The 12,483-nt window shown below is 28.3% G+C and overlaps 1 protein-coding gene across 2 annotated transcripts; it reads right to left on the bottom strand.

Moving 5' to 3' along the window:
- Positions 1–855: 855 nt before the first annotated feature.
- Positions 856–10,513, bottom strand: LOC103573381 (bromodomain-containing protein DDB_G0280777). Of its 2 annotated transcripts, XM_014440086.2 has the most exons (8): positions 10,174–10,513; positions 9,878–10,003; positions 5,645–5,891; positions 5,383–5,582; positions 5,083–5,286; positions 4,719–4,946; positions 3,594–4,048; positions 856–3,509 (listed from the first exon to the last, which is right to left on the bottom strand). In XM_014440086.2, exons 2-8 carry the CDS (start codon positions 9,930–9,932, stop codon positions 1,869–1,871), a joined length of 3,030 nt encoding a protein of 1,009 aa, XP_014295572.1. In that variant the 5' UTR covers positions 9,933–10,003; positions 10,174–10,513; the 3' UTR covers positions 856–1,868. The 2 variants fall into 2 exon arrangements, with proteins under 2 accessions (XP_014295572.1, XP_014295573.1); XM_014440087.2 differs by lacking the exons at positions 9,878–10,003; positions 10,174–10,513 and adding an exon at positions 8,563–9,058.
- Positions 10,514–12,483: the final 1,970 nt, after the last annotated feature.

Genomic DNA, 12,483 nt, shown 5'->3' with positions numbered 1-12,483 from the left:
ATAGGAAAAAATATTTTTTTTTCGGTTTCTTATTTAATAACTTTTAAGTAATACATAATAGTTGAATCTCGTTAACAGTTTTATGTAGCTTATAAGCTACATATATAAGCTACATGATATATCAAATGAGCTTCAATTTTCAGTACTATACTTTTATATTCAACAAAAATTACCTATTTATTTATTGAAATTTATTAGTAGATTCTATAGAAATCTAACTATTGTATTGGTCTCCGTGACGCAACTTTTCAAAAATTTTATCATTTCTTTCATTTGTTCATTGCATTAGTGCTTCTGCTTTTTAGTTAATTCATGAAACTGTTTGCATTCATAATATTGCTGTGTAACACTTTTAAAATGAAACCATTTTAATTCAAACGATTATATTCAACTTTATTGTACTGAAAGTATAGAAATAATATGATATATCAATAACAAGAATAATATTAATTATAATAGTACAATAGTATATAGTTTCAGACGGCAACGAGGTGGGGACTTTTACTACAGCATCTGGCACTTTGGCCCTATTGGGACGATAGCCAAATAGGAAAAAAAAAAAAACAAAAAAAAAAAAAACGAGGCGGGGAAAAATGAGAACCGCAAGGCTGAGAACGACGAAGACAACTCACATTGTCTCAAAGTTTCTTGATACACGATCTTGCGAAAGACACATACGAAGAAAAAGACACTAGCAGCTAGGGGTCTTGCTCAAGATACTTACTCCAGAATCTTGTTCAAACCCGTGTTACTAGGTAATATTGATATTTTATATCATATTTCAGAAGTTCGAGTTCTTTAATATAGAGTAAATTTTTTTTATTTTGAAAAAATTGACAAAATAAAATTGTAAACTTTAGGTTTGATTTTTTTTTATTCATAATTAGAAGTAGCAAGTTTTTCAATTATAATTTTAAGCAGTTCCAATTTTACGTTATTTTTTAGACGCAATAAGAAATGAATTGTTAATAAAGAATCCTTTATGTTTATATATGATTCTTATTTAGGATTCATACATTTTCAGATACAGTCATAATTTATTTATATAGGACCACATGTTATCAAATACAATGCATATCTGAGCATACATTTTTTTTCTCGGGGTGTGTGTTCATACATATCAACATATGTTCATTTATAGGGCATTTATGCTCATATATGATGAATACGTGAAGATAAATTGAAGAAAAATTAAAATTTGATCACCAATATACAATTCATTATAACCGGGACTTTTCAGTGTGACTAGATGGCCTACACTTCGAAGTAATGATCATAATGGTGATCGGTAATGATTTTATGTTAGGTGTCATCAAAAAATTTTTTATTATTTACAGTTGTAATCGTCTCTTGATGCTGAGTCAACAGGTTGAGCGAGCTCATATAAAAAAACTTTAAAGGTCGAGTATCTAGCAACTTGGTGATCACTAGGAACAAACAGTTGAAGGATAAAAATTTGATCAACTATACTCACTACCCTGTTTAGAAAATCTTATAGAATCCAATAGTTTCTTATAAATTCCCATAGAGATTTTATAAGAATGAATGGTCTATGAGAAGTGATATAGTTAAGTATAGGGCCTTATACCTTGGCTATAAGAATCTATCGGATTTTTTAAGCAAGGTACTGTTAGAATTAACAATTAATCAATCAACAATTTTATTAACTCGAATTGCTCAACGAATCCACTTACACTATATACAATATGAATTTTGCGAAAATATACGAAATCTAGTTTTAAATTATCAGATAAGATCACGTGCCTAAAATGGCGTACAAAGCTAATGTCAACATGGCTGACTCAAACCCTATATAAATTTAACACCCAAGTCATCAGTAAAATAGATTCATATATTATCACATCTTATTATATATCATCGCCTATATTTTTTTTCAAAGGGTTATTAGTAATAGTAGTAGCACTATTAGCATTGATAGTAGCGTTGTTATGGCTATTATTATTATTATTATTATTATTATTATTATTATTATTATTATTATTATTATTATTATTATTATTGTTTTTATTATGAATACTACTACTTTCACTACTTTTATTATTATAATAATTGTTAGATAATGATGTTTCATTTATCTGTAACATTCTAGTATCGATAACTTTATTTACCCATTTCTCTTCATGACTTTCTAACGGTCGAAAATCAACGGGGTTAGATTTTATCGATCCACCATCTGATGAGCTTCTGTTTACGGGCACCCAATTATTTGATTGTTCTGTGGACTTAAAATTTCGTGAGCTGTGAAAGCTACTGTCATTATAACTACTATTTGTAAGTATTTTGTATGATTCTGATTTAGATAACATAATAGTGGTAGAATTTGTTGTACTAAGAGAGTCAAAATTAACATCCTTTTCTGATTGATTTAAGGATTTTATTTCTTTTATATTTTGGGAATCCTCGTGAATATATTCATTAGTTATTGAAGTAGGGTGAAAGTTATAACTGGAGATTGAACCATTTTTTTCTGAAGCATTAATCAACGAAGGAAAGTATTTAAGGTTTTCTTGTTGTCCATCAATGAAGCTAGGGGTATATTGTGATATCAGAGGGAGAAATGTTCGCCGTGCGTACCGTTCTGCTTGCTCTAGAATATTTGCAAGTCTTTCTGGTAGAAATTGGACCGTAAATCCTTTTTTTGTATTGTCTTCATTACCACAGTCCGAACAAATATGTTCTAGGTTCTTTTCAGTCGTTTCCAAATTCTCAGTAACTTTGATATTCTTTGTTATACGTGGTCTTAGAAGTGGCTCTGTTATCTCCGGTAGCCGCATTGATCTACCAGTTTCATGTTTATTGATTTGTAATACTGGTTCATGTATTTCAATATGAAAATCGATAGTCGGTATTGAGTCTGTGGGCACTGTAGAACTTGTGGAAGTAGAAAGAATATATTCAGCACCAGAAAATCCTCTTCCACTTTCTACTACTGGGTTTTCTAATAAATTCGATCCAGTATCATTGACGTCGGCAAAGAGCCAAAAATTAGAATTATCTTTACTACTATCATTTTTGACTGATATTTGATCCTGATGTTGATTTGAAGAATTTATATCATCAATTAATGACATCTTTAAATTTTGATCTTTTGTAAATGGACCGAAGTTCCTCTGTAATTTACTATTTTCACTCGAAAATGTTAGAACTGAATACCTATTTGCTGGCTCGAAATTTTGGTTTTTTGTGAAAGGTCCGATATTACTTGACTCTATTTTTACATCGAAAGTTTTTTTTATTGCATTTACTTCTGTGGTTGTTGATTCTGGCAAAAGAAAACTACTATCAATTGAAGTATAATTATCGGATTCTCTTGGAATGTTACATTCACCGGGATAAAGTAGCAAATAAACGGAATGCCCCGATTCAAGAGCAAGATTTTTCTTGCAAACAGAAATGCTTCTACCGAAGCTATCAACAACGGAAACTTTGTCAATGTTCCATGAAACGAGACCTGATGAAATCCAACCACTGTAAGCGGTATATTTTATCTAAAAAAAAAAAAAATAAATAAAATAGTAAAAATATTATTTTATAAGTTGAATTATGTAGTGAGCATGAGAAAGATGTTTTACCTCGACTGCTTTCAAGTTAACGACCACTGGGTGAGGTACAACAATTTTATGAAGAATCGTTCCAACTAAAAGTTCTTCATCGTCCTTTCGCGTCATAGTGAAAGTCTCATTTAAAGAACCAGAACCAACTAACGTGATTTGCAACTTCCCATAACTTTTTGTAGGTCTTTTTCTATGGCTATTAAATACTTTTATTTGATATTGAAGAGCGCAAAACGGTTCTTCTTCTCGAGTTATTAAATACAACTGTCCTCGGGCACTTGAAGTATCACTGTAATAACCCATATCACCACACAGCCTATCAGGACCACAAGGAAAACATTCACCTTGTAATAAGCCGTCATAGCCTTTTTCACATGGAAACGCCGGAAAACGGCATTTCGGACTCACCGAGTCAGTAAAAAGTTTGTATGCTCGTCGGTGATTACAAAGTGATCTTCCTTCAATTGAGCTAGCTAAAATAATCATTTGATTTAGTAATTTTCACTATTATTGACTTAAAAAATGATGATATTAATGACAATATAGATTAGGTTACTTTCCCATTAAAGGGAAATCAACCACCAATTTGCATTTGCATCGCCAATTTTTTTTTATACTTTGTTTATCAAACCGTTCAGAAGACATTAATTTTTGAAAATAGACGTCTTTTTTTTGCCCATGACTTTGAGAAAAATAGACCAAAATGAACGTATTTACAATTGCTTTTATGAATAATTGAAAAATTATGAATTAACTATTCAGTTTAAAAATTTTTATCCAACTTCATAGTGTATGATTAAATATCAATAAATAAACAGGTAAATAGTAATAATAAATAATATTTGATCGTAGTTAATAAATAAAAATATATAAGAGATAAAGTAGACATATGGTTCAGGAAGAAAGGCACTGGTCATCTCGCGCCACAATGTTCACACACATATACTTACATATGTGTTTGAGCGTATACTTGGTGCGAGACACTGCAGTGTCACCGGAACGTATAGAGAAACTTTTCCGGTTCGATTTTACATACAAATGTAAAAATTTCTAATTTTAATAAAAGTACTCTTTCAGGTATTATTGATATCTAATCTTATTTAAAAGCTTATTAAGCTATTAAGCTATAAGAATTATGCTTACACCAAATGAAATCAGATACTGCACCCAGAAATAAATTGGAACACCCTGTTTGCATTCGTCCACCATTGGGATAAAAGTCAACGTCACCCATAGGTTGCCACGATCCTAAACCACCGAGAATTAATTGTTCACCATTACTGTGTATCACGTCAACAAAATGAGCATCCATATTATCCAACCTTACTAGTGGATCTTGAGTTTCAAATAGAGGTCCTGCGGGATCAAGACCTGGAAACATTAACAAAATTTTGTTTTAAGTTTCAACGTTGTATATTGAAAAAACGTTATTTTTATATTATTAAAGGAAACTCGGTTAATTGAGTCTTTATAAATTACTTTTATGTGCATTACAGATTTTAGTTACCGGTGATTCTGGAGACATTAGCTAGCTCTGCGCCAGCAAAACCTGCTACATGTGCACCCAAACTAAATCCAATCATATGAACTTTATTCAGAGGTACATTGAGACTTCTTATAAATTTTGCTAACTGTCTTCCTACAAGCCTCGTATTTGCTGCTGCTCTTACATAATTTGGTATTGCACTACCAGGACTCCAGTCGACACATACTAAAATTTACGATTGATTTTTTAAGATCACTGATTGATTGCTTACATGAACTAAATTGTGCTAATGTTCAATTTTTTAAAGTATTTTATACAAACCAATGTTACAATCATGTACTGACATAAGTGCAGATCGCATTTCATATACCCAAATATTATCACAATCAGATCCGAAACCGTGCACAATTATTTTCGTCGGAAGTTCAGGATCTATAGCGTTTTTTTCTATCGTATTTATATCATCAGCAGAAACTTCCATGGGTACTGATCTTGCTTTTCGACTTCCATATACAAAGAATCTAGATAGGAAAAAATTTTAATCCATCAATTCAAGATATAGTTAGAAAAGAAATAAGCTCACCTAGTACCAACATCTTTAGGCGGTGATGGAAGCATTTCTAAATAGCTAAAAGGTCCAGTATCCTCGAAACAACCTACATCTTCATAACATACTCTAGATGTTTCTCTTTTTATTCGGAATGAATTTTTTTTGTGTGATTCCCATTGTTTCATTGATTCAAATACAGCTCGAAAAATCTCTGCGTCGTGACGTTCATCTAATGATTCGTCCATAACTTGTGACCATCTCTTTGCCTTAACATGAGAATCTGTAATAAATATAACTATTAGACCATCTAATACTATATAATAGCAAATAATAATTAACAATTATTTATTTCAAATTTTTTTTTTTTGGGGAAATATTGCCCTTGATAAATGATAATTTGTTCCTCTTTAAGCGACATCGAATTGAAATATTAATTTGATCCCATTTATCTTAATTAGTTTTCTTCTAATTACAGAAAAAAACGTATGGTTGAATTAAATTAAATTAGATCAAAATAATTTCTAAAAAATAATAAACATGCAATATTCATATCGTCATACATAATTATATAGACTAAAAACCCTTTCACTCAGTCGTGTAAAAGCATGATTGGTCTCATGCCCATGAAGAAATAATATAGTTTAGATATACATACTTAGATCTCATTTGTTTCGTTTGAGAAATATTCTTAGATCTATATGTAAGCATGGTATTTTTGGTTAATAATTAGATCTTTGATATATATCGGCATAAATCAATACAAATCTATGTGAATCTCGTGATAAAAAACGAACAATTTATGTAATGAATTATGTTTCATGTTTAGATTTTGCAAAATCCAACTTCAATACAAATCTATGTGAATCTCGTGATAAAAAACGAACAATTTATGTAATGAATTATGTTTCATGTTTAGATTTTGCAAAATCCAACTTCAGATTAACAAGTTTTATATAGTCGTAAAAATTTTTTTCATTGGTCAGCCGGAAAAAAAAAAATTTTTTATAAGATATCGTAAAGTTTTATAAAATTTTGCATACATATTAATAAATACACTGGTCATAAAAATTAAAGAATATTAAAAAAATCCTAAACTTTAGGTGATTTTCAAAAAAATTATTTTGCACTTTGCGAAAAATGGTCATAGAAAAAAAAAGCAAATTGAAGCTTAAAGTTTCTAGTTTTCAGATACTGGTTTTTTTTTACCACGTTCTTATTTACTCGCTTCCATGTACTTATGTCTGTTCGGGTGTAATTTTGCATTTGATTTTAAGCTATCCTCCCGATGAACTACAGACTTGAAATTTGGAACATTGCTCAGAATTAAATGACAATACAAGAAAGTAAAAAGTATAAGAGGAGAAGAAAAAAAAGGAATATAAATAAAATTCATATTTGTTTGTTTGTCTGTTCGGTACAAATTTTTATAATCAATTCAAAATTAACTTCTGGACGAGTTATTCTTGAATATAGCTTACTCGATGTCAGATAAACAACCACCGTCTAATGAAGATGCAATGAAGGAGATGGATAGAATGCAACTAGGACCTCCAGCACCATGAATAGAGTCATGTATTTCAAATTTGTAATTAAAAAGGAGCTGGCTTTAATTTCTTTTAATATTTTTAAGTATGAATCTTATAAAAAAAAAAAAAAAAAAAAAAAAAAAAAAAAACGATTTTTGCTTGCTTCTTAATTTTATTTTTCAGAAAAAAATAATTAAATAGTTTGATATATTATTGGTATAGTAACGATTTTCTATTTCAGATATGATTAGGTGAAAAAAAGCTGAAATAAACCTGGAACTTGATGCCGGACGGGATTTTGACTTTGATAATTAACTATTTGGCAATCAACAATCGTACAAGAAATTGAAGCAGGGTTTCAAAAACTTCAAGCTATTGCCTATAAGAAATAATTATTGTTTTCGTGGTAAAAATTGTTATTAATACAAATAATTTGATTAAAAAAAAGTTAAAAAATGGCGAATTTAGGGATATTTGCATATTTTAGAATAACTTTGCAAATAATGGATGAACTAAGGATATTTTTATTTTTATCTAACCACCAAGTATACCAAAGAAACTCTGAAAAGTTCAAACTATATAGCAATTTTTTTTCATTGAGTTCTGAACGATTGAAATTATCAATTTTACTAAAAAATCAATAAGAGTATAATTTTTTAAATTATTTTTATCATAAAAAAATGCTAAATAATAGAGAAAATTAAAAATCTGGAAAACGATTGACCCTGCGGGACAGCTCTAAGCTTCCCTTTGCTTTCGAGCTCGAGGAGCTCGAAAACATTATTGTGAATACAGTTTCGAGCTCTTCGAGTTCAAAAAATTTTTTTTAATGCATCGGATTTTTCGAGCTATAGTTCAAAACAAAAATGTACTCTAGATCAGAATCTTTAGCGGTGTCAAGGGTACTTCATTACACTCACAGGTGATAGTTTACTAGTTTGAAAATTTAACCCACTTAAATGCATTGAATTTATCGACTGAGAAATTATTCTTTTTGTTTTTATTTACTATATAATTTTGGTATAGACGGTTCGAAAGTATATACCCAATTAATATTGTTTTAATATAATTTGGGTGTCGTTTTAGAATTATACGGAAAATATACTGAAGTCATTCTCAAATACCAAGTATGTTTTAGATATTTCTCGGCACAGTCGAATTCGTTAGAGTTATTATGATTACTATTAAAAAAATTTATTTTTGTAACTTAAATCTTAAGAATAATGACAATAATACTTCTATTAAAAAAAAAGTTCAAAAATTTGATTTAAAAAAACACAAGCATTCTATGTGAGGTAGAATGGTGTATTAAAATTTCAGCCAAATCAAAAGAGGTCAAGTTCAAACACGGTCAATTTAGCGTGGAACGACCCACATATATGTATATAACTTTTTAAAAAAATTTCTTGAGTAGTTATTACTTACTTGAATTGTTTTTGTTCAAGTATAACAAATACCTAACTAAGATTGCAAAGTAAAATATTTTTCATATTTTTTCACTACACTTAACACTAAAAATACTTTTAAATTATTAATCTTCAATTAAATTTTAATTGTATTAATTAACCGTAATGCAAAATAATATATAAATTTAATTATTGACTGCTAAACCATTGATGAAGGCATAAATATTTTAAGGATATAAAAAAGTCGAAAAGTGGATTAAAAATTCTAAACCTCATGTCCTCATTGTGCCATATAAAATAAAATATAAGGTGATAGGAATAAAACATACGGCATGAAGTGGATCATAAATTTAATCATACATTTTAATGATATTTGCTAATTGAAAAATAGTCGTAGTGTTTCTATATGTTTTCAAAAATAGACGTATTTGAAAAAAATACAGTTAAAGATAAAACTGTAAAAAAAGCAGAAGTGAAGATAAGTTCCGTTAGACTTCGTGGCCTAAATTTAAACACGTGTCAAGTTCCATCGCAGAGACTACTTTACTAATATGTAAATAAATTAAAGTATAGAAATTTATTTCAAAAATTTGTTATTATCGATCTGTTTTTCATTTAAAAGATTAACAATATAAAATACGTTTCTGTTTAGTTTATTAATTTATCAAATTGTTCAGTTGACTTAATAATAAACTTATATAGATAAATTATTTCCATAGTTTACCAACACCGGAAAAATTTCTCCTTAAGCGTAAAGATTAAAGATTTTTTTCGTATTATTATTATTATTATTATTATTATCATTATTATTTTCATCGTTATTATGTCCATTATTATTATTGTTATTATATCTATTATAATCATAATCAAACCGACACATCAAATTTTTTAGTAATTTGCGATACCAAATTAACAAAATACAATTACTAGCATGAATACAAATAATATAAGAACGTGCATCTAATATGAAATTGATAATCGCTTTCACTGTTCAGCGATTAAATATGTCCTCGGACTATCTCCAGTAAAATATACTAATAAGCAAAGAAATTATTTCAATAAGCTTATAATTTCATATTTTTTTGTTAATCCATACTGTGAAATTAATTTTATGAAGATAAAGCAACATATGTGGTTGGTGTTCTTATTCAGGAAGTAAGAAACTATATAGAGAATACGCGCTTAAAATTAATATACGTTTTCAAACAGTGATTATGGTTTTCAGAATATTGCAGGTTTTTTCAGCATTTAATAAGAATTATTTATTTATTTATTCATTTATTAAAATTTTGTGTCTTGATTTTTTTATCATGAAGTTAAAGTTATAGACTTACCAAAAAAATAGGGTGACGAAAATAAATAAAGTAAACAAAAAAGTTTGTTAAACATCGCAAAATCAAAAGTGATCTCACTTTAACTGTTATTTAACTTATATTCATTCGCAAACGTCACCTATATCACTATATAAAAAAAGAAACATTTCTTTGAGAGATTGATAATTGATTAAAATTGAATAAAAAGTTTACACTGTTAAATTTTAAATTCTAAAATTTTATTGTTCAAGATTAAATTTTCATTTTAGAAATAATTGACGCTTATACTTGATTTTTATATCTATAGATTATCATACATTTCTTGTCAATCAAAAACATTAACACAGACCATGATTATTATTATTCTCACAATAATTTCGGAACTATGGTTGTTTTTTTTTTCTTTCATTAAGCAATTCATAGGATTACTATGAGTATAGTAAGAATGTTTAGGCGATTTATCTTATGAATATTAATGCATCACAAAAATATTAAAATTGAGTTCGCGCGCATGTTGAGTTAAACAGAATTTTACACTTATGTTTCAACTGTGATATTGGAGAGGCTAAAATTCAGTGAAGAGAGAGTTGTAAATATGAAACTAAGAGAACGCAAGTGCTGCTTGGTGGCCTACTATAACAGAACTGAATTGAACTGACTGGATTATGTTCATCAGACTACCTTTTCCATGTGCTATATTTATTAACAAGGAAGAGTTAGGCTTATTGAAGATTATGAAAAATTATTAAATAATTCATTGTCGGAATATTTTCTTATTCTAATAAACAATGAAACTAATATTATTATTATACAAAGTTCATTTAAATGTAAAATTCTTCATTAATACTTTCTTAGCTTAAGGTATACATAATTATTGTCAATTATAAAAGATTAATTCTCGAACTGAAGAATTGATTCTATGTTAATTTTTTTTGATTCTCCTCTGTTTTTCACAATTTAAGAGAACCAAATGTAATTTTGATTGTCTTTCGGTACTTTGCTGATGATAATATTTTCCGTTTTCCACGTCAAAAAAATAAAAAAAGAATAAAACAAAATACTTCCTAGATTCTCTTTTGACCGCCATTTATTCTCTTTTATTAAAAATTAATTTTAAAAAAAATTAAATATTAAATTTTTTATGAATATTAAATATTAAAATTTTAACCAAATTATAAGTATTAAGAGATAATTTGAATATATTATTAGAATTATACGAAAAATACACTGAAATCATACTAAATACCAATATGTTTTATTTTCTTTTTTTTATAAACGATTTCGCTATAGAGTACTAATACAATGATGTTCTTTTCAAGCCAACCGCACTATGTAATCTGCAAATACCAACATCAATACTTTTTTGGGTAGGTGTCGTCGGTAAATGCTCTTGAATACGATTAGCAGATTTATAATTAATAGATTAATCTAAAAAAAATTTTTGATTAATGAAAATTTTTAAATTGATTTTTTGAGAACAAAGTAGAATCATCGTATACATAAATTTCTATTCCGAGAATTAAAAACTTCGGATAAAGAACTCAGAACAGTTTATCGAGAACTAAAAAAAAAAAAATAATGAAAAAAACGTGAAGACAATGTATGATCATCAAAAGAAATATAAGGAGAATGTAGGAGAATTAAAAACATAATTTTAACAGTGTGAGCAACCATACTATAATTATAGTAGATGTACTATAATGACACTCTTTTTTACTATATACTATAACGCCTTTACTATAATGTTAAAATCTACTATAATTTTTTTGAATCACGTATTTAGTACTAATAGGTAATAGTTTTATCAAATATTTTTTTTTCCAATTTGTATTTTGGCGCAAAAATTATCTGCTGTTGATACAGCAGGATACATTTCAATTCAGTAAAATTTAACCTCGATTGTATGTACAGTATATCCCCAATATTCTGTGTTCATGTAAAGGTTGGACAAAAAATTCGTTTTTTAATTTTAGAAAATGAGCGACGAATTATCAGATGAAAATACACCACCGAAGAAAAAAATCCGTGTCAACACGAAAACGTCACAAAAATTTAGAGATTGTTGGTTGAAGGAAGCAGACTTTTGACAATGGTTAACTCGAGATCCTGAAAATATATATAAAGCTAAATGTAAATTATGTAATATTTCTTTTACCGCTCAAATATTTGTGATAAGAAATCATGCCAAGTCAAATGGTCATTTAAAGTCATCGGCTCGTCAAGAAAATATAGATACATTTGTCCATCAACATGCAAGTACCACTAACTCTATCGATAATTCTGTAAAAAGAGCAGAATTAAAATTGTGGTTTTATGGTAGAACATAATTTATCGTTTCGCGTAATGGACCATGTGACAGATTTACTCAAAAGTTGTTTTCCTGATTCAAAAATATTAGAAAATGTCCAATTAAAATCAACAAAAACTGCAGCTGTTATTAAAAATGTACTGCACTCAAATGCAGATTGTGAACGTATTTTTAGTGCAATAAAATTATCAAAAACAAAAACTCGCAATAAATTAGTCATACCAACGGTAAATGGCCTTCTCTTAGCTAGTCAACTTGTTGAAGACTGTACGTCTTTTGAATCATCTAATCAAGAATACTCTAAGATAAACCAGAAAAT

The sequence above is a fragment of the Microplitis demolitor genome, chromosome 5 (assembly GCF_026212275.2).
Source record: "Microplitis demolitor isolate Queensland-Clemson2020A chromosome 5, iyMicDemo2.1a, whole genome shotgun sequence".
NCBI classification, from domain to species: domain Eukaryota; kingdom Metazoa; phylum Arthropoda; class Insecta; order Hymenoptera; family Braconidae; genus Microplitis; species Microplitis demolitor.
This window is presented reverse-complemented; position numbering and strand designations above follow the sequence as displayed.

Bases quoted from the DNA above. Each gene is read 5' to 3' on its own strand.
- LOC103573381 (XM_014440086.2), bottom strand. From the start codon at position 9,932: ATGTTTAACAAACTTTTTTGTTTACTTTATTTATTTTCGTCACCCTAT. The intron at 4,947-5,082 runs GTAACTAAAATC...TAATGTTTCCAG, and splicing joins TAATGTCTCCAGAATCACCG to GTCTTGATCCCGCAGGACCT. The intron at 3,510-3,593 runs GTAAAACATCTT...TTTTTTTTTTAG, and splicing joins TTAACTTGAAAGCAGTCGAG to ATAAAATATACCGCTTACAG.